The 24,129-nt window shown below is 36.4% G+C and overlaps 2 protein-coding genes across 9 annotated transcripts in view; both read left to right on the top strand.

Annotated features, from left to right (window-relative positions):
• CPB2 (carboxypeptidase B2) overlaps window positions 1–6,012 on the top strand; it is a 62,331-nt gene extending 56,319 nt beyond the window's left edge. For both annotated transcript variants that reach the window (XM_016187310.2, XM_016187309.2), the window contains 2 exons: window positions 308–395; window positions 5,685–6,012. In XM_016187310.2, the coding sequence (XP_016042796.1) occupies window positions 308–395; window positions 5,685–5,869 (273 nt within the window). In that variant the 3' untranslated portion in view covers window positions 5,870–6,012. The remainder of the gene's footprint in view (window positions 1–307; window positions 396–5,684) is intronic.
• A 626-nt stretch (window positions 6,013–6,638) lies between these two features.
• ZC3H13 (zinc finger CCCH-type containing 13) overlaps window positions 6,639–24,129 on the top strand; it is a 97,651-nt gene continuing 80,160 nt past the window's right edge. For 2 of the 7 annotated variants that reach the window (XM_060194822.1, XM_060194820.1), the window contains exons 1-4: window positions 6,639–6,990; window positions 13,666–13,791; window positions 14,233–14,342; window positions 17,225–17,336. In XM_060194822.1, the coding sequence (XP_060050805.1) occupies window positions 13,675–13,791; window positions 14,233–14,342; window positions 17,225–17,336 (339 nt within the window). In that variant the 5' untranslated portion in view covers window positions 6,639–6,990; window positions 13,666–13,674. Of the gene's footprint in view, window positions 6,991–13,665; window positions 13,792–14,232; window positions 14,343–17,224; window positions 17,337–24,129 lie in introns of those variants that run through there. The other 5 variants (XM_060194827.1, XM_060194825.1, XM_060194821.1 and 2 more) reach the window with 4 other exon arrangements.

Genomic DNA, 24,129 nt, shown 5'->3' with positions numbered 1-24,129 from the left:
CTCTGCGCTACTGCCCGGCCCCCTATAAACTCTTTTTAAAGAAAGTAAGATACTGGATATTAGATACCCTCTCTGCTTATAATTGGATGCTTCTATCTTTTGATTAACATGTTCCCACTAAGCCACCCTTACACACACTCCCCCCATAATCACCATTCTTCTGTCTATTTCTTCATATAGGGACTTTGATTTAATGTATTATTATGTTTAAGAAACTTCTATTGTAAAAAAGAAAAAAGAAAGAAACTTCTATTGTGTCATTCCAAGGTTGGACATTAACTAATATTTCATGTTCTATTGATTCCAGTCTCATGTGGCCCTGGAAGCAGCCCATGCTATTCAGAATACGAATAAAAATACCAGATATACACATGGCAGTGGTGCAGAAAGTTTTTGTAAGTTGTTTTTCTTAAGAAATTGAAGAGTGGGGAGGCAGATGATTCACTTGGTACAGCACACATGTCACCACAGACAAGGACCTAGGTTCAAGCCCCAAGCCACCGTAGTACTTTTAAGGGGGAAGCTTCATAAGTGGTGGACTGGTGTTATAATGTCTCCCTTTCTTTCTGACCTCTCTCTCCCTGTTTGTCTCAGTCTCTCACACTGTGTAAAAAAAAAAGAGAAGAAAAAGGCTTCCAGGAATGGTGGAGACATGAAAGCACTGGGCCTCAGTAATAACACTGGTGGGAAAAAAATAGAAGAAGAAAAAGAAGAAAAAAGAGAGATAAGAAGGAGGAAAGTGAGTGAAGGAAAGGAAGAAGGAAAAGGAAAGGAAAGAAGGGAAAGGAAGGGAATGAAAGGAAAGGAAAGGACAGAAAAAGGAGAGAAAAGAAGGGGCCAGATGTGGTGTACTCAGTTGAGAGCACATGTGCAATGTACATGTTACTATGTGCAAGGATCCGGGTTTAAGCCCTAGGTCATCCCCTGCAGGGGGAATAACTTAACCCTAAAGCAGTATTATAGGTGTTTCTTTTTCTCTTCCTTTCTACCACCCCCTTCAATTTCTCTCTGTGATATCAAATAAAAAAGGAAAAAAAGGGGGGACTGTCATTAGGAGTAGTGGGTTTTTGTACAGGCACTGGGCCCCAGCAAAACCCCTGGTGGAGAGAGAGAGAGAGAGAGAGAGCGAAAGGAAGGAAGGAAGGAAGGAAGGAAGGAAGGAAGGAAGGAAGGAAGGAAGGAAAATTGACGAAATTGAGCTGGGTGGTAACGCATCTGGTTGAGCTCACTTGTTACAACGATAAAGGACCTGGGTTCAAGCCCCCACTCCCTACCTGCAGGGGGAAAGTTTCCAAAGTGGTGAAGCAGTGCTGCAGGTGTCACTTTCCCTCTCTACCACCTTCTTGCTTCTTGACTTATGGCTGCCTCTATCCAATAAATAAATAAAAATATTTTTTTTAAAAAAAAAAGAACCTTAAAAATACATGTATTAAAAATAAATTGAAGAAATCTGTTTTTTTTTTTTTCTCCTGTGTGAATTTAATTTTCCTAAGTGAAATATGGGGATGGTGTCCCCTGTAAAGCCATAGGATTATGACAATTATTGGGTTGTCAGAAAAGTCATGAACCCATATCTGTGACCTTTCAAGTACTACTGCAGTTTTCAGTGGAGGGAATGGGGACACAAAACTTGGGTGGTGGGGGAATGTTGTGGAATTATACCTATTAGCTCATAATTTTATAAATGAATAATAAAAATGGGAAAAAAGAAGAGTTATGATATTTTTCTATGTAAAAATGCATCATGATGTTTCTGACAACCCAACAGAAACAGAATAATAGTTGTGACAGACACCTCAGAGCACTGCTTAGCTCTGACTTATGGTGGTATTGGGGACTGATCTGGGAACCTTTGGTGCCTTGGGCATGAAAGTCTTTTTACATAACCATTATGCTATCTCCCTAGCCCTACAGACTTTTATTATTAAAATATATATGTATATTAATAAATTATATGTTAAAAAAGAAAAATAGTATGCAAGAAATTACTACCATAGTGTATGGATTCAAGAATTGTCATCATACTAGTTGAATGAAGCAGAAAAGTTCATAATATGTAAAAAGAATGTGTAAGCTGCCCAGGGCTACCATGTAACACATTGCAGGTTAGAAGCTATACAATCGGGGGTCAGGCGGTAGTGCAGTGGGTTAAGTGCACGTGGTGCAAAGTGCAAGGACCTGCAAGGACTGGCTAAAGGATCCAGGTTCCAGCCCCCCGGCTCCTCACCTGCAGGGGAGTCACTTCACAGGCGGTGCAGCAGGTCTGCAGGTGTCTATCTTTCTCTCCCTCTCTCTGTCTTCCCCTCCTCTCTCCATTTCTCTCTGTCCTATCTAACAATGATGACATCAATAACAACAACAATAACCACAACAATGGTAAAACAACCAGTGTAACAAAAGAGAAAAAATGGCCTCCAGGAGCAGTGGATTCATGGTGCAGGCATCAAGCCCCGGCAATAATCCTGGAGTCAAAAAAAAAAAAAAAAGAAGAAGAAGAAGCTATACAATCTAGGGAGCACCATTTACACTAGATGCTCATTGGTGACATCCCAGGCTCAAGATAGTGTCACTTAGTAAAAGCTACAGCTGAATGTCTTGTGTGACTGTATATGGCAAAATGTGTGCTCACCGAAGTGTACCATGGCCTGGCCCCTTTTTCTGTATGCTTTAAAATAACTGAACAAAATCAGTATAAAGAGTAAGATTGAGGGCCAGGCAATGGTGCACCTAGTTAAACAGACATAGTACTAAGAGCAAGGACCCACTCAAGGATCCAGGTATGAGCCCTTGCTCCCCTGCTGTGGGGGGGGGTGCTTTACAAGTGATGAAGCAGGCCTGCAGGTGTCTGTCTTTATCTCGCCCTCTCTATCCCCTCTGATCCTCTCAATGTCTATCCTATCCAATAAAAAAATGTGAAAAAATAGCCACCAGGAACAATGGATTCATAGTGCCAACACTGAGCCTCAACAATAACCATGGAGGCAAAAAAAAAAAAAAAGTACGATTTTGTGAAACATGAAAGGTATATGAAGTTCAGATTTCAGTCTTTCCAGATGCTTTAGGGTTCTTTTGTTCTTCTTCTTTTAAGTATTTAAGGTGTGCAATCAGGTTGTTTATTTGAGCTTTTTCTTGTTTCCTAATTTGTGCTTGTATGGCTATGAACTTCCCTCTCAGTACTGCCTTAGCTGTGTCCCAAATATTTTGATAGCAGTGTAATCATTTTCATTGAACTCTCGAAACATTTTGATTTCTTCCTTAATTTCCTCTTTGACCCCATTGTTGTTAAGTAGTGTACTGTTGAGTTTTCATATTTTGGGACCTTTACTAATGTTTTATTTGCTGTAAAGTGTTAATTTAATTCCACTGTGGTCTGAGAAGATGCTTGGGATGGTTTCATTGCTCTTGAATTTGACACTTTCTTTGTAGTCCAACATATGGTCTATCCTTGAGAGTGACCCTTGTAGAATTGAATAGAATGTGTATTCCATTTTTGGGGGTGAATGACTCTGAAATGTCCAGTAGTTCTATTTATCTATCTCTTCATTTAGTTTCCTTGTTTCTTTATTAAATTTCTGCCTAGATGATCTGTCAAGTTGAGACAGTGGGTGTTAAATTCCCCTATTATTACTGTGTTGCTGTTAATATACTGCTGTAACTTTTTCAGTAGATGTTTGATGTAAATTTAGATGGTCTATCATTGGGTACATAGATGTTAATAACCATTAAGTCCTCTTGATGGTTATTAACATCTTAATGTCCACCCCTTTTTTTAAATTTTACTTCTTTTAAGGTCTATCACATCAGATATGAGAATAGCTGTTCCTGTCCCCCTTTTTTGTGGCCCATTAGCTTGTATGATAGTTTTCCATCCTTTTATTTTTAGTCCGTATTTGTTTTGTTAAGTTAGGTGGGATTCCTGTAGACAACATATGATTGTGTTGTGTCTTCTGATCCATCTTCCTACTCTATGTCTTTTAATAAGTGGATTCAGGCCATTGACATTTATTGATATTATAGAATGAAGATATTTTAATCCCTTTATTCTAAACTTTTAGAGTGTTCTGACATATGGCCTATTTATGGTAGACAGACTGTTTATAGGAGACCTTTCAGAACTTCCATGATATTAATAGAAAAAGCAGAACATTTTTGCATAAGAGATAGATGAAAGGAGAAGACATAATAATGCTTTTCATTGGGGTTATAGTATGTAAATTTCATAAAAGAAGCATTTCAAACTAGTTGAAATTGTTAGATTCATCAGTTAATGATACTGCATAGCCTGTCAACTTGCTAAGAAGAGATTAATTAGAATACTAAAATATCCTTCTCCAAAGTAAATCACAGCTAAATATTTTAATATAAAATCTCTGCCATAAATCACTGGGGCATAGTGCTTACATTACAAATCCACTGCTCCTGTGGCTATTTTTGATTTATTTATTTTTTTGGATAGAGCAGAGAGAAATAGAGAGGGGAGAGGAAGATAAATAGATAGATAAGATAGATAGATAGATAGATATGTAGATATATAGATAAAGACAAGACACCTGCAGACCTGCTTCACTGCTTGTGAAGTGACTCCCATGCAGGTGGGGAGCCAGGGACTCAAACCAGGACCCCTGAGTGGATCCTTTTGCTTTGTAGTATATGTGCTTACTCTGGTGCCTGGCCATCCTTCAATATAATTTTTCATCTATAAAAGTGTAAGTGATCTTAATTCCCATGGATGATATGGAAAGGGAGCATGCATATTCCTACCCAAGTAGTGAAGGTATTAGTTGTAATTAATGCTCATTGTTTATAATAATCAGAAATTAGGAAAAAAAACTAAAGGTCTCTAAATATACACATAAATATTTAAATGAATCCAACTCAACTTTACAGTGTATTTCTATTAGAATAACCATGATGATGAAAATTTGAACTCAGTACACACACACACACACACACACACACACACACACACACACACACACACACCTTGTCACTATAAATTATGTCCAGAGATGTTACAAAACATCATGCACAGAATGGTCTTCTTGTGTAGGCAAAAACAAGAATGAAAAAGCCTGAACTGGGGGAAAAAAGACTAAACCACTGATGGCCACTATCACTTTAGTGGAGTTATGTATAGTTCTTATTTTCTTCTTCCTTATTCTCTTTCCCCTCTGTTCTTTCTTTTCTTTTCTTTTTTTTTTTTTTTTTTGTTTGCCTTCAGGGTTACCACTGGGGCTCGCTGCCTGCAATATGAACCCACTGCTCCTGACTATTTTTTTCCCTTTTTGTTGCCCTTGTTTATCATTGTGGTTGTTATTATTAATGTTGTTATTGATGCTGTTGTTGTTGGATAGAACACAGAGAATTCGAGGGGGAGGAGACAAAGGAGGGAGAGAAAGATAAACATCTGCAGACCTGCTTCACTGCTTGTGAAGCGACCCCCCCCTCCCCCGCCACCTGGGGGCTCTAACCGCAATCCTTATGCCAGTGTTTGCACTTCCCACGATGCGCACTTAATCCGCTGTGCTACCGCCCACTCCCCTTGTTTTTATTTTCTACCAGAAACATGTTACATAATTTTTTAAAAGAAAAGTGAAGTTATTTTCATTTTTCAGAAAAGTTAACCTGAAAGACATGTATTAAAAAAAAAAAAAAAAACTAGCACTTTTTTCTTCTATTTATAGACCTAGCTCCAGGAGGTGCGGATGACTGGATCTACGACTTTGGCATCAAATACTCATTTACAATTGAACTTCGAGACACAGGCAGATACGGATTCTTGTTGCCAGAGCGTTACATCAGACCCACCTGTACAGAAGCCCTCGCAGCTGTAGCTAAAATAGCTGAGCATGTCATTAAGCACGTTTAATGTTGAGTTTTCACTTTGCTCCCATATTTTAATTTACTGATTCCATTAAGACCAAATTATGCCACTTCTTGTTAAATTTTGGAGTATTTTCCAAAACGATGGTTTTTTGTCAAAGAACAAAATAAATGCTTCCATGAAATTAAGGAGGATAAAGGTTCATTAAAAAAAAATTGAAACAGTTAGATGTTCAGTTTTAATTTGACTCACATGTTTGACTAGCCACTTCAAGCAATTTATTAGCTAGTTTACTGCAGAGCGTTGCTTCTTAAGAAAAACGAAAGATCAGAAATACATTCAACATTTCTGCTTCATATTTTCAAGTTTTCCTCATGTGCCTTTCAAAACACAATGGCTTTTTTCGTTTGCTCCAGAATAACAGGCTGGGACGCAGAAAAACTGAGAGGAAGTTGATCATTCGCACCTGTCTTTCCTTTCAATAAACACTGTGAGCAAATGGCGACTGCAGATACTTTCCACAGCAGATGTAACCTTTTGTGCACTTACAACAGTCTTTATTATTAAAATCTGTATGTATGTATTTATGTGTGTGTGTAATAATGAGAGGCGATGCTTCCTCTTCAGTTCAGATTTAATTGGGAATTTGGTTCTTGCTGGCCAAATCTCCTCTTAAGTAGCTGTCCCAAAGCAGACTTGACAGTAAAGGCTTTCTTCCAAGTAGACTTTATACCGAGAAGGCGTGTCTACAAGGGGGCGGGGCCTTCCCGCTGACGACTAATCTAGAAGCCGGAAGTTGCCTGGAGTACGGGGGCTGGAGCAAGACTTTCACTTCCGGCGGCATTCTGCGGAGTCTCTCCTAGCGGCCTGGTGGTGTAGTTAATTTTAGTCTCTCGTCGCTTTTTTTTGTTGTTTGTTTTTCTCTTTCTTCCCTTTTCTAAGTCTCATAATCGGCTGGGTCCTGGAAAAGCAGCGGGTGGGCTCTGCTTCTCAGTCGCCCTGGGGGACCCCTCCCGAGACGAGGGCCGGTTCCCGGGAGCCGCGCGCGCCCCTCGTCGTCGTCGTCTCCCCGGGGCCGGGCGCGGGGACGCTGGGACGCCTTTCCTCGGAGCGGGGACAGTGGTGACACCTTCCAACTGTGCTCGCGAAGGGGTCTCCGGGAGGAGGTAAGCTTGCTTTGAATTTGGTGTGGGTTTGGGGGGCATGGTTGCGGCATTTGGCGGTCGCTGGAGGAGGAGGCCCCAGGTTGTCTTCCACCCCCTGTCGTGGGTGACAGCGAGATTTCGAACTCTCCATGAGCAAACTTCCCTGCACCCACCCTCACACTCTGCAATAGCTCCCGGTGTTTAGACCTCGTTTCTCATTCTTGTTCAGCTTTATAGCGAGTCCCCCCACCCCCCATGGTGGGTTCAGACCAGTCTCGCCCAGGCACCATCGTTTGAGGGGATGTTGGGGTATCGGGGTCACCTGCGCGATTTTCACATTCGTCAGCCTTGGAAGGTGCTGGGACCAGGGCTGTGCTATCAGCGGTTTAGAGACTCTTCTTCGCATTTCAGATTAGGGGAAAAAGCTTCTTCCTTTGGTTGTATTTTGTCTTGTTTTTTTTTCCCCTGCCGTAGTTGTAACTTGAAGAGTAGTGAAGTGCTGCGGTGTTTATCCTCACATGGTTCCCGACTTGGCTCCTGTTGGCAACAGCTGTGTGTCAGAAACTTGGGAGGGTGGAATGAAAAAGGAAGGGTCTGATTTTTGGTGGGTTTTTTTTTTTGGTCCCCAGACAGGTCTAAAAATTATTTCCGTAATAGCAAAATTTTTTCTTTTTTACCTGAATGGCATTGATAGGATTTTTGTTTTTAGTGTTTCAGTCTTTTGGGTAATATTGCCAGGTTGAACTACTTTGAAAGCTGTAGGAATATGCAGTTTTTTCAGGTCTTTGGCTTTTTTTTTTTTTTTTTTAATTTTGGAAGTTTGGAAAAGACCGTCACAGCACAAGTCTTCAAAGTCCATGACATTTGCAATAAATTTAAATGTTTATTCAGCACTATCTACGGGTATTGGTGCTGGTTAATAAAACCTATTGCTGTTGTAATTGAAATTACTAACTTTAGGATCTAAGAGGCAACGTTTTGGGAAAATTTTCGGACTAAATTCGTGGATTTCTCAAATTCTTTATTTTACACCAGAGGACCACTCAGCTCTGGCTTATGGTGGTATGGGGGATTAAGCCTGTGGAGCCTCAGGCATGAGTCTCTTTGCATAACCATTTAACTACCTCCCGGACCCCAATTCTAATTTCTTAGTACTTAGACGAGTTGATACTGTTTGTTTCTGATACAGTTTGTTTCTGTAACAGTAGTTGGGCCTTTAAGACATTTACTATGTGAATTTGGTAGGACCCTGTTTTACCAAGTCCTGGTAAATGCCTTACTGGTTTCTTAATCATTGGTGATTCTAAATAAAATATTGCATATTTCAAATATGCAAATTCACCTAATTACCATATATGTAAATAAGATTTTCTTATTAATGGATGTTATTTTAACTCACATACAAGTTATAAGTTACTGTTGCTAATTTATCATGGCATTTGCACATAGAAAGCAAAATTAGGCTGTTTCACTTGAATCAGCATTCAATGAAGATTACTTTCCCCCCCACTCTCTAAGAACTCGCTGCATTTCTAAATTTTTTTTTTTTTTGATTGGCATATTCTTCTGTTTGCTTCACTTTATAGTTGTTTCCAGCTTGGAGTATTTTTCTGTGTGGCCAAACAGTATTGTCTTTCCATACTTGTATAGTCAGTTTAGTTCTGTCAGTTCTGTTTGGAATTGTTTCAGTCATCTGAAAAGTTGTCTTAGAAAGTTCTTTTTAAAAAATTCTCTTAGACTATCCATCAGATAACTTTTTTCCTCCAAAAAATATAACTATGAAGACTTTATTTTAATAATACTCTTCTGATTTTAGAACTTAAATGGGTCTGAATTTATTCTCAGTACATTTATGTACTCTTAATTGCATATTTGATAATTTCTCAGTATTATGCTACAGTTCATCCATGTTAACATGGTTAGTGCTTCCAGAAGATAAACTCAACAAACATAATTATGAGTTGAAGTGAGGATATTAGAAATGATGGATTTTATTGAACAGCATTTGTAATTAGGCTTCAGGAATAATTATTCAAAAAAGAGACTTGTGCTTTTCCTTCCTCAATTTTGTAATAAGAGACTTTTAGTATATTATATTGGGTTGTCGGAAAAGTCATAATGTTTTTTTCTATGCACAAATGTGTCATAACTTTCTTGACAATCCAATATTTTGTAAATTTCAGGGGCCTCTATGGATATTACTCATTTATTAAGACCTTTTGTTGTGTCTAAATGGATTCTAACTTTGTCTCCCCTATCTTTCTTTTTGGGTTGTAAAGATGCAATTTTAAGACATCTGGCATTTGTTGTATGATGGGGTGAAGAAATGGGAAAATAACTCAGTAAACTTTCTCTAGAGTCTGTCTTTGATCATGCTTATATAAGGGAAATACATGTTGATGCAGGTGGAATTTTGTTGCATTTTTGCTGCCAGGCTTATCACTGGGGCCAGGTACCTACATAACAGTGCTGCTCCTAGTGGTCTTTTTTTTCTGTCCTTTAAAGAAAGGAAAAGGGGAGAGAGAGCATGCAAGTGCAGACACACTTCTCCATCACTTGTGAAGTTTACCCTCTGCAGGCACTTCCATTTGGTTCAGACCCCTGGGTCCAAGCGTATGGTGCTGTGTGTGCTTTGCTGGGTGAACCATCTGCTGGATCCCTGCAAGTGGCTATTCTTTAAATCAAAGAATATTGGAAAACAAAACTGGAGGAAAACTTTAAGTCTCTGAGATAGGGAAGACTTTCATTTTTATCTTATTTTGTTATGTATATTGAAGCATTTACTTCATATTAAAGTCTGTTCAGATATTAGTTGAAAAGAAGTCCCCCTCAATAAAAACTACATTTTAAGGGGCCAGGCAGTGGTGCACCTGGTTAAGTGCCCATACTATAGTGTGCAAGGGTTCAAGCCTCTGGACCCCAACCTGCAAAGGGAAAGCTTCATGAGTGGTGAGCAGGGCTGCAGGTGTCTTTCTGTCTCTTTCCCTTCCTATCTCCCCCACCCCTCTCAATTTCTGGCTGTCTCTATCCAATAAATAAAGATTAAAAAATCTACATTTTATACTGCAAAGGTATTTATCTTTACTTGTGTATCAAAAGTTTTCAAGTGAAAATTGAGTAATAGATAAGTGGGTAGTGCTATTTTTAATTCATATAGAAGAGTAAATGTATTTCTGATGTATTAGAGATTATGCGTATAGTCTACAATACATCAGACAAATAAAATTTAAATTATTGTATATTGCATTCTTTGTAATCATAAGACATTTTATCTATGCAAAATCTTAAACATTCCCATGATGATATTTAGATAACTTGCACTGTTGAATTTTGATTGAAGTTTCTAGATAGAGATTGTAGTTGGCCAGAATTTCTCTTGCTTTCAATGAGAAAACTTGTATTTTTTTTTTGTTTGTTTGTTTTATATGTGTATTTATCTAGGACCTCCCTATAACTTGAATCTGTACCCTCTACAAGTGCAGTACCTTTGTAGAGCAAGAGGTGACACTTGGATGCTGAGGAAAGAGGAGAGTATATCTTCATTTCTGTTGTCCCCTAAATTGCAAGACTCAACAGTAACTAGAATAATTTGCCTGGGATAGTAACTGGAAAGTGAATTTTAAGTACTGTCACAAGTGAAAGCAGTTTTGTTTCTGTGGGAAGGAATTTTTCTAATGGTATTCACCTGAGGAGGGTTGTAAGATTTCATCAGTCCTTCCTTGATTAACTTCTACACAATAGTCCAATCCCTTTGAAACTTTCAAAGTTTTATGTTCTGGATCTTGGATTGGAGAGGGGTTAGGAAACTATGCTTTCCAGCCATAATATCAGGAAAAAGGTGAGGAGTCTGGTCCAAGGTACAGGTTAGAATCATGAGGGAAGCAGTAGGGTAATGCCTGGAGCCCTCAGAAAAATAAGGACGAAGATAATTTGTGACCAGTGTTGCAAGTACAATAATAAATGGCTTGTTACCTCAACTGTAGAAAACACTGCTGTGATGATTTTTTTCTTTGAGGGGGGGCTGCCGGAGTGGATACGTGATGGAGAGAAACCAGTTGGGTTGGTGGGTCAGAATTATTTTCATTTCTAGTGGAGAAAAGTATGTAAGGTTAGGGCTACTTTTGAGGCAATACAGGGTGACATTGTCTGTTTCCAAGTTCTAGATAACTAGTAATAGTTAACAAGGAACTTTGAGCACTCAGTCAGTTTTTGAAATTTATTTTAAAATAGAATTAGTGAATGAAGATCACATACACACTTTTCTGTTAATCTTTATAGTAGGTACAATGAAACTTAAATTTTTTGTTTTAATTTTATGTATTTTAGACATTACATCTTCCTGAGTCCCACTTAATGTTATTTTTTAATTTTAATTTTTTTATTTTTTATTTAAGAAAGGATTAATTAACAAAACCATAGGGTAGGAGGGGTACAATTCCATACAATTCCCACCACCCAATCTCCATTTCCCACCCCCTCCCCTGATAGCTTTCCCATTCTCTATCCCTCTGGGAGCACGGACCCAGGGTCATTGTGGGTTGCAGAAGGTAGAAGGTCTGGCTTCTGTAATTGCTTCCCCGTTGAACATGGGCATTGACTGGTCGGTCCATACTCCCAGTCTGCCTCTCTCTCTCCCTAGTAGGGTGTGTCTCTGGGGAAGCTGAGCTCCAGGACACATTGGTGGGGTCTTCAGTCTAGGGAAGCCTGGCCGGCATCCTGATGACATCTGGAACCTGGTGACTGAAAAGAGAGTTAACATACGAAGCCAAACAAATTGTTGAGCAATCATGGACCCAGAGCTTGGAATAGTGGAGAGGAAGTGTTAGGGGGGTACTCACTGCAAACTCTAGTGCACTTCTGCTTTCAGGCATATATTTTGTTATTTTTGAGTTAAAGGTGTTTTCTAGAATCTTCTCAGATGTTCTTTTCTTGACATCAGTTCTTTATGTTGAGTAAATGGAATGGGCATATGCAATTATACCAACTTTCCTCTGTAAATTCATATGTGCACTGCGAATAAGCCCAAGAAAAGTTAGATGAAAGTTTATAATACTTCAGTATATGGGCATGGCTGTATAATTTCTTACTCTGACAGCAACTGGTACCTAAGTGATTATATGTTCCAGCAAATTCTTGTTTATATATGTGATACTCCACACCATAATTTTAAATTATATTAAGTTACTTTCTAACTTCTTTGAATCAGTGAACATCAGTTGCTATTACATTTGCATTTTACGTTTGAGAATAAGAGCTATACATTCTCTAGTTTGGAATTACTGTGTTTTATCATTCTATATTTCCCACTTGGTTCATTTGTCAAATGTTCTTTGGATTAGGAAGATGTGGCATTTCCTCAATTAAAAAAGTACATAAGCAAAGAAAACACAAAAAATACAACCTGAAAGTAGTTTCTAACTGAACCAAACATTAGTTATAATTTTTCTTTTTAGTTTTGACTTGGTACCACTTTAATACAGTTAACTTCCTTTTAAGCGGCATGTCTTTAAAGTTAGAAAACAATTGAAAGAGCATTCGCGACATAGACACCAGTTTTCTGCCAAATCCAATTTTGCTTCTTTAGCTGCCATTGTTCTCTAGTAACCTATGGATAGTAAGTAATAAAATTACTATCTAATAAAATTATTAATAAAACTAGTATATAAATTGTATGAATTGTGATATGATTTAGTTTTTTAAGGTATTTTCTTTTATCCTCTTCCTATACTACTGTGTTCTAGTTGACTCTATGTCTAGAATTCAATATTGTTTTCTAACTTATTATCTAATATTTTCATTTTCAGTTGAATTACCTGATTACATACTTTGAATAGTTTTTTTTGTTGTTGTTGTTTTGACCTTAGTTTTTCCTTAAGCCAGTCCTTGTGTTTCACACCAGGTGCACTTAACCCATGGCATTACCGCCTGACCCCCTGACCTTAGTTTTTCATGTTTTGTTTACTTTTGTAAAATGTTTTTTACTATTTTGTCTTGTTACTTATATTGATAGAATCAACTGCTCATTACTTTTTCATATCTCTGACATTTGTCAATATAGTATAGGTTATTGACACATCTTTAACTTTTCTACTTTTCTAGTTTGTGCTCTTTCAAAAAATCATTTTTGTCAAAACTGAGATTTCTTATGTTATTGGAAAATAAATGTCCTTGATTAAACTGTTATTTGACATGTGGAAGACACACATACTATTTAATAATTACTTTTCTCCCATGCTGATTTTTGGAACATGACTAATGTTACCAACTAAAGTATAAAGCATTTTCCGCTATTAATAAAATACTCACCAGATTTTATTTTCCTATATTTGATACTGTTTTCTTTTTTTCAGTTAACCAGTTCAGTGAGAATGAATACTAGTACTTTCCCTCAAAACATAATCATTAACTTTTAAAGTAAGGAACCTAGAAAATGAACATTTTACCATGTGTTTTCTGAGGTTAAATGTACCTTAGAGATTCAGTTATAGTGAACAGATTTCAAAGTTAAAAATTCATTAATAAGATGTGTCCTAGAAGATAAGATGCCTTTTGTTGTGACTTTGATGCCTTTTTTTCACTCAAGGAACATTCCTTACAATTTTAGTGTTATCTACAATTTTATCTTTATAAATTATGGGCTCTATTATTTAAAATTAAAGAATTTTACAGTGTTGCCTCTCTCTTTTTTGGTTAAAGTAGTACAAAATGTCAAAAATTAGAAGGAAGGTCACAGTGGAAAATACCAAGACCATATCTGATAGCACATCCCGAAGACCCAGTGTATTTGAGAGGCTTGGACCCAGCACTGGCAGTACTGCAGAGGTGAGTTGTTAGTGGTACAGTCACAGGAATTCTTTCATAGCCCTGTTCTTGAAATACTGATTCATACATAAAGGTGAATAGATTTTGTATTTAAGGAATGTTGGTTCAGCAATCTTTTTTTTTTTTTCCTGTTTTTTCTTTTTTCCAGAGCAGTGCTCAGCTCTGGCTTATGGTGGTGCAGGGGATTGAACCTGGGACTTTCGAGCCTCAGACATAAGAGTCTCTTTGCATAACCATTATGCTCTCTAACCCCACCCTGGTTTAGTAAAAATTTTAAAATGTATTTATAAAAACAAGCTATAGGTTTTATGGGTTCTTTTATTTGGGGACTATTGTATCTCAGGCTAGCTGGAATTTTGGTAGTATGTGTTTTAATTATATCCCGCTAGTCTATTTTTCAGAAATAAATATGAAATTTACATAGTAATATCTGTCTCTTAGACACAGTGCCGTAACTGGCTGAAGACTGGCAACTGCCTCTATGGAAACACATGTAGATTCGTACATGGCCCTTCACCCCGAGGTAAAGGTTATAGCAGCAGTTATAGAAGGTAAATGGAGAACTTTGAATTGTTCATATACTATTAGAAGATGACTTTTGTAGTTTATCTAGTATAAAAATATGAAACACAACCATGTATTTAATTAGTCAGATTTTCTGTTAGTGGTAGTCATCAGTAGTTAAATATCAAAAGGTCTTTTTGTTAACTTGAAGATTAATAAGATATTTGCTTGGAAATTATTTACTCTACTTGATTTCACAGATCTTTTAATAACCTATAACCTAACCTCTTATTGTGTCTTAAATTGCTACTTTGGATAGCAGAACCCATAGACTTATTAATAAATCTATTTAAAATTTTAATTGTATTAATTGCTGTCATGCTGGGGCTTGGTGCCAGCACTGTGAACCCACCTCTCCTGGTGGCTATTTTTTCCTTTTTTTTTTTTTTAAATCTGTCTTTTATTTGACAGGACAGAGAATTTGAGAGGGAATGGGGAGGAGATAGAGAGGGAAACAGACACCTACAGATTTGCTTCACCTCATGAAACTTCCTGAGGAGAGACTTTTTTCAGATCTTAAAGTATTAGAATTAAAATAGAATATAATTTTAGGTTTTTTAAATGGTGTTCTTAATGCAAATCTTTTTTTAAATTATTTATTTTTTGTTACTCCCTTTCTTTCCCTGCCAGGGTTTTCTCCTAGGCTTTTATGCTTGCACAATTCCATGCTTCCAGTGGACTTTTCTCCCCCCTTTCTCTTCATTTAGATAAAGGGAGAGAGATAGGAAGAGGCAAAGAGAGTGGAGAGACACCGCAGTGCTATAGCACTATCAAACCACTTGTGGAGCATCTTTACATGGTGCTCCCATGCAGTCACTGAGAGATGGAACCTGGGTCTTTATGTGTGATATAAAGTGTGAACTCTTCTGGGTGTGCCATCTCACAGCCTTCCTTCAACTCAAATCTTAATGACAAAAGACAATCTAATGCAAACTTTGTAGGTGAAAGTGCATTTGTCAAATCTTTATCAAGTGTATCAATGTGAAGATAAGAACTTAACGTGGATGAAAGTATTACCTTTTAACATCATTTTGCCATCAGTAAAGGCAAGACTAAACTTTTCTAATAGTCACTTTATGTTTTCCTTCAGTTAATCACTGGGTGATTTTGTTAGAGGCTGTAATACATAGACTATCACAGAACTTTTTAATTGAATTAATAAGCAAATCATGTACCTAGTCCTAAAATTGGGTGTGCTGGTTGCTTAGGCTACAGCACCAGATTGTTCTAAACATTAGTATTTGAAGAATTGTTTAAACAAATTTGTATGTGTGGATATAGATTTTGAAGTTTCAGATAATTAAAATTCAAGCCCTTCATTAACATTAGATGACTCTGTGTTCACTTAGACAATGTGCGTTTTAATTTACTCGTGATGACAAATGCTCTGCTTTATATGTATTTAGATTGTCATTTGTCCCTTCTGCTTGTGTAGGAAATTGTTCGAATATATGTTTAATGGTCTATGGAGACATCTAAGGAACTCTCAGTAATTTGAATGTTTTGCTTATATTATTACCACTTCTAATAATGCTTTAATTCATTTTTGAAATATACTGACTGACTCAATTTTATACAAGAGTTTTAAGGAAAATGGTATAGAAACGTATCTAAAATGAAAAAAGTCATTAGACTTGGAATAAAAGATTTTTGTTATAATGTTGCTATCTTTTGCATATCTTCCCATCTGATAAGTTTTGTATTTGTGTATTTTTCCTTTGATAAGGAAAAAATATATAATTCAATTCAAAGGTGCAAAGAAAAGTGTTATTTCAATTAGAAATAAGTTCATATTAAACTTGCTTAAAGGAAGCTAATGCATGTAAGATTTACATGCATATCATAATTAACACAAACCATTTAAAAAGGTACTGCTTCTTAATAAGTTTAGTTTTATGGTTAAAATGCTTAATGTAGGTCTATAGATACATTAAAGTGAATTAATAAATTATTTCTTGGTGTGTATTAGTGATTGATTTTTTTTGAGTCACTATTGCTTAAAAATAGATGTTAATATCTTATCTATGTGGTTTATTTATATCTTTAAAAGAATATATATAGTGATTTTTGGTGGCCAAACATAAACATACTCACCTTTAACTTTTACTGCCTCCCCCCAAAGGTGTTCTAAGAATATTTTTTTAAGGCAGTGTATACTCCATCTCTACTTTTTCTCATATAATATTGGTGTGAAAATAATTGAACTTCCATTTGTCAAAATTGCTGTATAAATTATGAAGCCATACCAGTGCTGAGTATACATATTTATATTTTTTCTTAATTTAAAAGGTCCACAGCAGAATAAAAATCACTGTGTTTATATACAGTATTTTGCTTGAATCATTTTTAACTATTTTCTATTCTCAAATAGCTTCAAGTTTATTTGGATACCAGAAAGACACTTTACTTTGATTTTTAAGATGCATAAAATATTTTCTCAGTGGTTGATGAGAATATATATGTACATTTTATGTGTAAAAGATAATACTATTGCTTCTAGATTTATTTTACAATGGTGTGATTTAAAACTGTCTTCCTACTTTTATTTTAAATATAAATATTTTTATGTGTTCAGTAGGAAATTAAGTTGTTAGTTGCAAATTGCTTTTTCTCACTATTATTCATATTGCTAGCGCCTGCCACCCCGTGGAATTTTAATGTATACATTTTGACTGTTACTGGTAGAAAAATTGTGGTGCTTGTGTTGAAATATTAACATTTAAACAATTTATTTTCTGAACTTTAGAAGCCATGGACAATTAGAAAAAAGTTGAGACTTGTGAGCTTATTTTCGTAGCTATAGTCTTACAAAATGTTACATAAATACAGATTTTTTGTTTTGTTTTTTATTTTGTTTTTTGGTTCAAAGGTCACCAGAAAGACCTACTGGGGACCTTAGAGAACGAATGAAGAACAAACGTCAAGATGTGGACACTGAGTCCCAGAAACGAAATGCAGAGGAGTCATCCTCCCCTGTTAGGGTATGAATGAATTTCCCAAAACAAAGTCAAATTTCAGTAGTGATATTTAAATACTATGGTGTGTGCTAAGTATATGATAAATGTACTGCTTTATAATAACTAGTATGGATATGAAAAGTCTTCTAGAAAAGTTCAAAATCCTGTTATAGTTCTTGTTGCAAGTTAAATGGGAGAAAATTATTTGGTCATCCTCAAGGTGGATTGATGTGGTTTCTGAACTTTGGTGAGCATTCAGAGTATATAAATATATCCTTGAGTTTTTAGGATTTAACTTGCTCATATTAGGCCCTTTTTAAAGATATAAATTATAGTAGAGTGTTTAAGTTAACATGATGAACGTCAGTTATGATGGTGACAGAACTGAAGTAGAAAATGGGTAGGTAAAGCAAAGTACTTGCGACAACAAAATTTAGTGGTACCTTTCCTGACAGTGAAGCCAAAAGAGCCAACACTTACAATGCCGTTTACTGAATAAAAGAAAATAGGTATTTGCCAGGCATGGAAATATTTCGCAAAGATGATTTCTTTTTCAAGAAATGTATCATGCTCTTGTTTGTATATTTTTTAGTAGATTGAAACACCATATAATTTCCTCATTATACACTGTCCTTCATTCCTCTCTTTTTCTCCTTCCTTCCTTCCTTCCTTCCTTCCTTCCTTCCTTTTTTTCCTTCCTTCCCTCCCTTCCCCCCTTTCCTTCCTATCCTTCTTACACATTTGTAGTCATGCAGCCATTAAAAGCCTCATACCTTCTACTCTTTTATTAAATTTTATTTATTGTGAGATACAGAGGGAAACACATACCTACCAGCACTGCTCAACTCTGGCTTAGTGCTGGGGATCAAACCTAGAACCTCCGAGAACCTTTTAACAGTCATCTTCCTGTCACCCTAAGTGACTACCAACTATAGGTGACCTTTATTTCACTTATTGTCACTGCAAACTTGCCTGTTCTTGATACTTTATGTAAACAGAGTCATACAATTTGCAGTGTTTTGTTCCTAGCATCTTTCAGTTAGCATAGTTACCAAGGTTCATGAAAGATGGACCATATCTGTATTTTAGTTCATGTTTTTACTAAGTAATATTCTGGTGTATTGATAACACATTTTGTTTATCCATTCATCACTGATGAACATTTAGAATGTTTTTACTATTTGAGTCTTAAGAATATTGCTGCTATGAGCATTCATTTACAAGTTTTTGTGTGAGCATATATTTATCTCTTTAATTTCTATCTGGGGAAGTGGAATTGCTGAACCATATATGAACTATTGTTTAACATTTGAGAAACTACTAGAGTGTTTAACTATGCAACCGTACTGATTTACATTCTTGATAGAGTAGTGTATGAGGTTTTCGTTCTTCACATTTTTGTCAACATTGTCTATCACTTTTTAAACTACATTAATTTTACATTAACTACATTAATGTAAAATGTAATGTAATTAATGTAAGAACTACATTTTTTAACTGCATTAATTTTACATTTTTTTACATTAATAACTACAGTTATCCTAGTGGGTATGAAGTGGTAATCTCACTATAGCTTTGATATACATTTTCCTGATGGCTACTGATGGTGCACACCCCCTCATCTGCTATTGGCCATTTGTATATCTTCTTTAGAGAGGTGTTAATTCAGATCCTTTGCCCAGTTTTTCTTTTTTTAATTACCTTATTGGTGAAATAATGATTTATAAGGCGATTGTTGTTACATCAGTACAGGTGGTTTTTTTTTCCCGTTTTTGTTTTAAACCAGACACTGCTCACCTCTGGCTTATAGTGGTGTGGGGGATTGAACATGGAACTTTGGAGCCTCAGACATGAGTCTCTTTTCATAACCATTATGCTATCTACTCCCCCTCCATTTGTTATTGTTAATCTATAGTAATTCTTTATATAGTTGGATATAGTCTTGTATATAATCTGCAACATTATCTGTGGGTTGACTTTTATAAGTTCTTGATAGTGTCCTTTAAACCTCAAATGTTTTTAACTTGGTAAAATCAAATTTGTCATTTTTTGTTGATATTTATGCTTTAGTTCTAGCCATTGTCTAATTCAGGGTCTTAATGACTTATGCTTGTTATCCTCAAAGAATCTGGGAGCCGGAGCCAGGCAGTAGTGCACCCAGTTGAGTGCACACATTACTTTGCATAAGGATCCAGTTCAGTCCCCCACTCCTCACCTGCAGTGGGTTGGAAAAGCTTCATAAGTAGTGAAATCTTCAGATGTTCTCATTGTCTCTTCCTTTCTATCTTCCCCTCTGCTCTTAATTTCTGTCTATCCTATCAAAAGAAAAGTGGCCATAGGAGTACTGGATTGCTAGTGCCAGCCTGGAGCCCTAGCAGTAACCCTGGTGACAATAAAGATACATAAATAAAAATTAAAAACTATATAATCTTAGAGCCATAACTGTTATATTTAGATCTTTAGGAGAGATGATATTTTGTTAAGGAATTAGCTTCTTCCATAAATGAGAAGGCTTTTAGAGTCATTGAATTTAATGTGTACCTGATGGATAGGAGTCACTTGATTCAAGTGTGGTCAAGTTTTGGGGAATTCACAGTTCAAACTTAGAACTTTTAGCAGGCTGACGAAATAGCTTACTTGCTGCTTTGCCATGTGCACAACTCAGATTTCTCTCTGTCTGGCTTTCTGTCTTAGTTTTCTCTCTGGGGGAAAACAAGCAAGCAACCAAACAAACCAACAAAGTAGAATACTAGGATACTAATACTTTTTGAATAGTTGATCTAGCAGGGTGACAGGTGTTGATAATTTTTCTCTGGCAACATATATTTTTTCTCTGCAACATGACTATGATCTTGGTGAATTGAATTTCTATGGGAAAATTAGACTTCATTTAGGTATGGCCTAAAAAGATGTATGTGATTTTCTGTAAACTGACTGAATTTAAACCCTTGTTTGCTACTTATCTCAATTTGTGTATATCTGGGTTATGTGGTTTGTAATCTAAGACCTTAAAGGGAAATGTATCCATAAATAGTTCTATACATAGAGCATGTAGACTGCCAGAGAGTTAGGAGCATAGTGCACAGTGGACAGAATCAATACAGGGCTGGGGAGACAGAGACTATGTTGCAGTAGCAAAGTTACCATTGTACTTGGTGGTGTGGGTGTCAGTGAGATGAAGGAAGGAAGATGAGTCTAGAAAAGAAAAAAATAACAGTTCTAATAGTTTTAAAGAACTCCTGTGTTTTGAAAGTGTGTGCTTAGAGCATAGGAATTACAATATGTAGATGTGAGAAGAGCTGAAGAAGTGGTTAGGAAAACATGAATAGTCTCTTAATTTTTTTTTTTTTTTAATTTTTGTTGTCACTAGGTTTATTGCTGGGGCTTGATGCCTGCATGACAAATCTACTATTTCTACTATCCATTTTCCCCTCTCCTCTCTTTTCTATTTTTAATTAGATAGGACAGAGAGAAATTGAGAAGAGAAGTGAAGATGGGGGTGTGGAGAAGAGAAACCTACAGCAATGCTTCAGTAATCATGAAACTTCCCTCCTACAGCTGAAGACCAGGGCCTTGAACCCAGGTCCTCACACACTGCAACATCTGTGCTCAACAGAGTACACCATTACCCAGTCCCTTGAATAGTTTAATGTGTCCACGTCAGGGTAGGGCAAGAGAGGTTTGTATGCCAAGAGATAAATACCTTGTCCCCCAAGTTACATCCAAACCTTGAAACCTACTGTGTTCACTTACTGAATGAGTACACAGCAACTCTGGTGGATAGCCAGTTTTGAAAATACCTGGTGGTCTCTCTTCCCTGATCTGTGCAATGAACTCTCAAATTGTAGCTACTGTAAATTGAGATGTGCTGTATGTAATGCTTACGTGCACTGTGTATACACTGAATTTCAAAGAATTGATATGACAAAAAGATAAGACTGAAGAGTTGACTCAGCGGTAAAGTAAGTGCCTCACAATATGTCACCATGGGTTCAGTTCCTGGCATCATCTAGCAACAAGGATAAAACCAAAATAGGACCACATAATGGTGGGGTGGTGCTCTATTCTTTCAAGAAGAAAACATTAAATATCTCATGTTACTAATGTGGAAAGGTTTGATCTAGGTGGACTGAACTAAATGTAGAATTGAATTGAACATAGGAGACTTACTTGAGGTAGGTAGTCAGTAGGATTTGATGAATAGGGGAGGGATAATAAACCAAACTTCAAGCTTTCCATGCCATTAACTAAGATGGAAAGAAGAGAATTTGTGCCTTTTCTTGCACATGTATCTTTAAAAACATTTATTACTTCTAGTGAAGTAATAAATTACATGTTAATGTTCAGCCAATTGAAAACTCTTTAGATGGAATAATTATTCTATGTACTTTATGCATATGTAATCTGGTAAATGAATATATAATTTAAAATGTACAATTCAGTGGCATGAAGTGCATTTAAAAATAAGTTCAAAAAGGGGGCCAGGTGGTGGCGCACCTGGTTGAGCGCACATATTACAGTGCAAAAGGACCCAGGTTCGAGCCCCTGGTCCCCACCTGCAGGGGGAAAGCTTCATGAGTGGTGAAGCAGGGCTGCAGGTGTTTCTCTGTCTCTCTCCCTCTCTATCTTACCCTCCCCTCTCAATTTCTGGCTGTCTTTATTCAATAAATAAATAAAGCTAATATAAAAAAAATTAAAAAAAAAAATAAGTTCAAAAAGAAATTTTTAATGTTGCTCTTTGCATACAACAGAAACTGAAACACCTCATTCCAGTTTACAGAAAGCAAATACATGAAATAATACAAACAGTGCCCAGTTATTCTCAAGAAATGTTACAGAATAAAATCAAGATGATTTTAAAACCCAGGCAGCATTTGGTCACAAGGTTGCTGCCAGTTATTTATGCATTTTCAGTTAACCTAAGAAGAAATTTTACTAATGATAAATTAGTGTTATCTGCAACAAATAATGCAGAAGGAAACAGAAATAAAACTACGAAAACAGTAATTTTTTTTGAAGTGGAGAATTACAAAAGAATAAATTCAATTTGAATAAATTGAAAGTGAATTTCAAAGCTTTGCCTTTTTTTTTTTTTTTTTTTGCCTCCAGGGTTATCGCTAGGGCTCAGTGCCTGCACCATGAATCCACTGCTCCTGGGGCTATTTTTTCCCTTTTTTGATGCCCTTGTTTTATCGTCATTGTGGTTGCTGTTAATTATTAATGTCGTTGTTGGATAGGACAGAGAGAAATGGAGAGAGGATGGTAAAACAGATAGGGGGAAGAGAAAGACACCTGAAGAACTGCTTCACCACCTGTGAAGCAACCCTCCTGCAGGTAGGGAGCTGGGGGCTGGAATCGGGATCCATACACCAGTCTTTGTGCTTTGCGCCATGTGCGCTTAACCCACTACGATATCGCCTGACCCCCAGATTTTGCCTTTTCTACCAGAGTTTGCTTCCTATCTTTTTGAATTCTCTCTCTTTTTCTATAGATCATTCCAAATTATTTCCTAACAGATTCTCTTGATGTTATAAATTTCGGGTCAAATAGCATAGCTTGTGTCCTAGCCTTTCTTTTTATTACATCCCATTTCCATTGTAAAAAAAAAAAAAAAAATCTGTCTGGTCATCAAATAACCACAAGAGAAGAGTGGAAGAGGCAAGGATATAAAAGTAATACTTTGATGCTCGTTTTGTTAAACTGCATACCATCTCCCTCAAGTATTTCATGTACTTAAAACTTCATTTTAATGATGCTGTGAGGTACATAGATATGTTTCACATGTAGAGAAACTTAATTGTTCTCCTTCTTCTAGCATTTGCCCTTCTTCCATAGCCAGTCAACAGCGTCAGGTTGAGCCTGATGTAAAGTTTCGAGACCTCCTTTGAATCTGGAGAGGTGGCAGTCGTTGACTGTGTGGGTTATAGGTCTGATACTTTTAAAAAAAGATTTATTTATTTATTTATTTATTTATTTATTTATTTATTTATTTATTAATGAGAAACATAGGAGGAGAGAGAAAGAGCCACACATCACTCTGGTACATGTGCTGCCAGGGATTGAACTCAGGACCTCATGCTTGAGAGTCCGATGCTTTATTCACTGCGCCACCTCCCAGACCACCTGCAGTTTTTTTATTTTTTAAAGAATTACTTTTAAGACTTTAGAATAGTGTTTCCTTTTCATTGTCCAGTATTTATTAAATGGTCAGTATTGTTTCTCCTGTTTTTTTGTCCCACCCCAAACTGACTACTTACCTTCAAGTAGAGGATTTTGTCTGAGTATTTAGCCTTATATCTATCTTGGACCTGATTAAGGTGATTACTATATAAATAGTCCTTTCTCAGTCCATAGCTAAATATCAAATTGACTATCCAACTTCCAGTTCATTTCAGGTATCTGGTATGTTGCTACCTGTTTTAACTTTGGACATAACAGTCTTTTTTTCTACTTTAATGTTTACCTGATTATTTTGATGTTTGATATTCTGATATTTTGAATTAAAAACTAATTTCTTAGCATGAAGTTTTCTTTATCTACTAATAATTTTTCTCAGGCGTGTCGTATTTTCTAAACGGTTGTTTCATATTTTTTAGCATGTCTTTGGGAAATATCTGTTTATACTTATAGTGATAAATTTGGCATTATAAATTTGTAGTTCTTACATGAGAGATAATATAGAATGTCTGGCGCACATGTATGTATTACAAAGATATATTCCCAGTGTGTGACTTGCCTGTTGATTTTTCTTTGTGGTGTCTTTCAAAATATATTTTAAATTTGATGAAGTCTAGTTATATCCTTTGCCTATTTGGCT

Source organism: Erinaceus europaeus, chromosome 7 (assembly GCF_950295315.1).
Source record: "Erinaceus europaeus chromosome 7, mEriEur2.1, whole genome shotgun sequence".
NCBI classification, from domain to species: domain Eukaryota; kingdom Metazoa; phylum Chordata; class Mammalia; order Eulipotyphla; family Erinaceidae; genus Erinaceus; species Erinaceus europaeus.
This window is presented reverse-complemented; position numbering and strand designations above follow the sequence as displayed.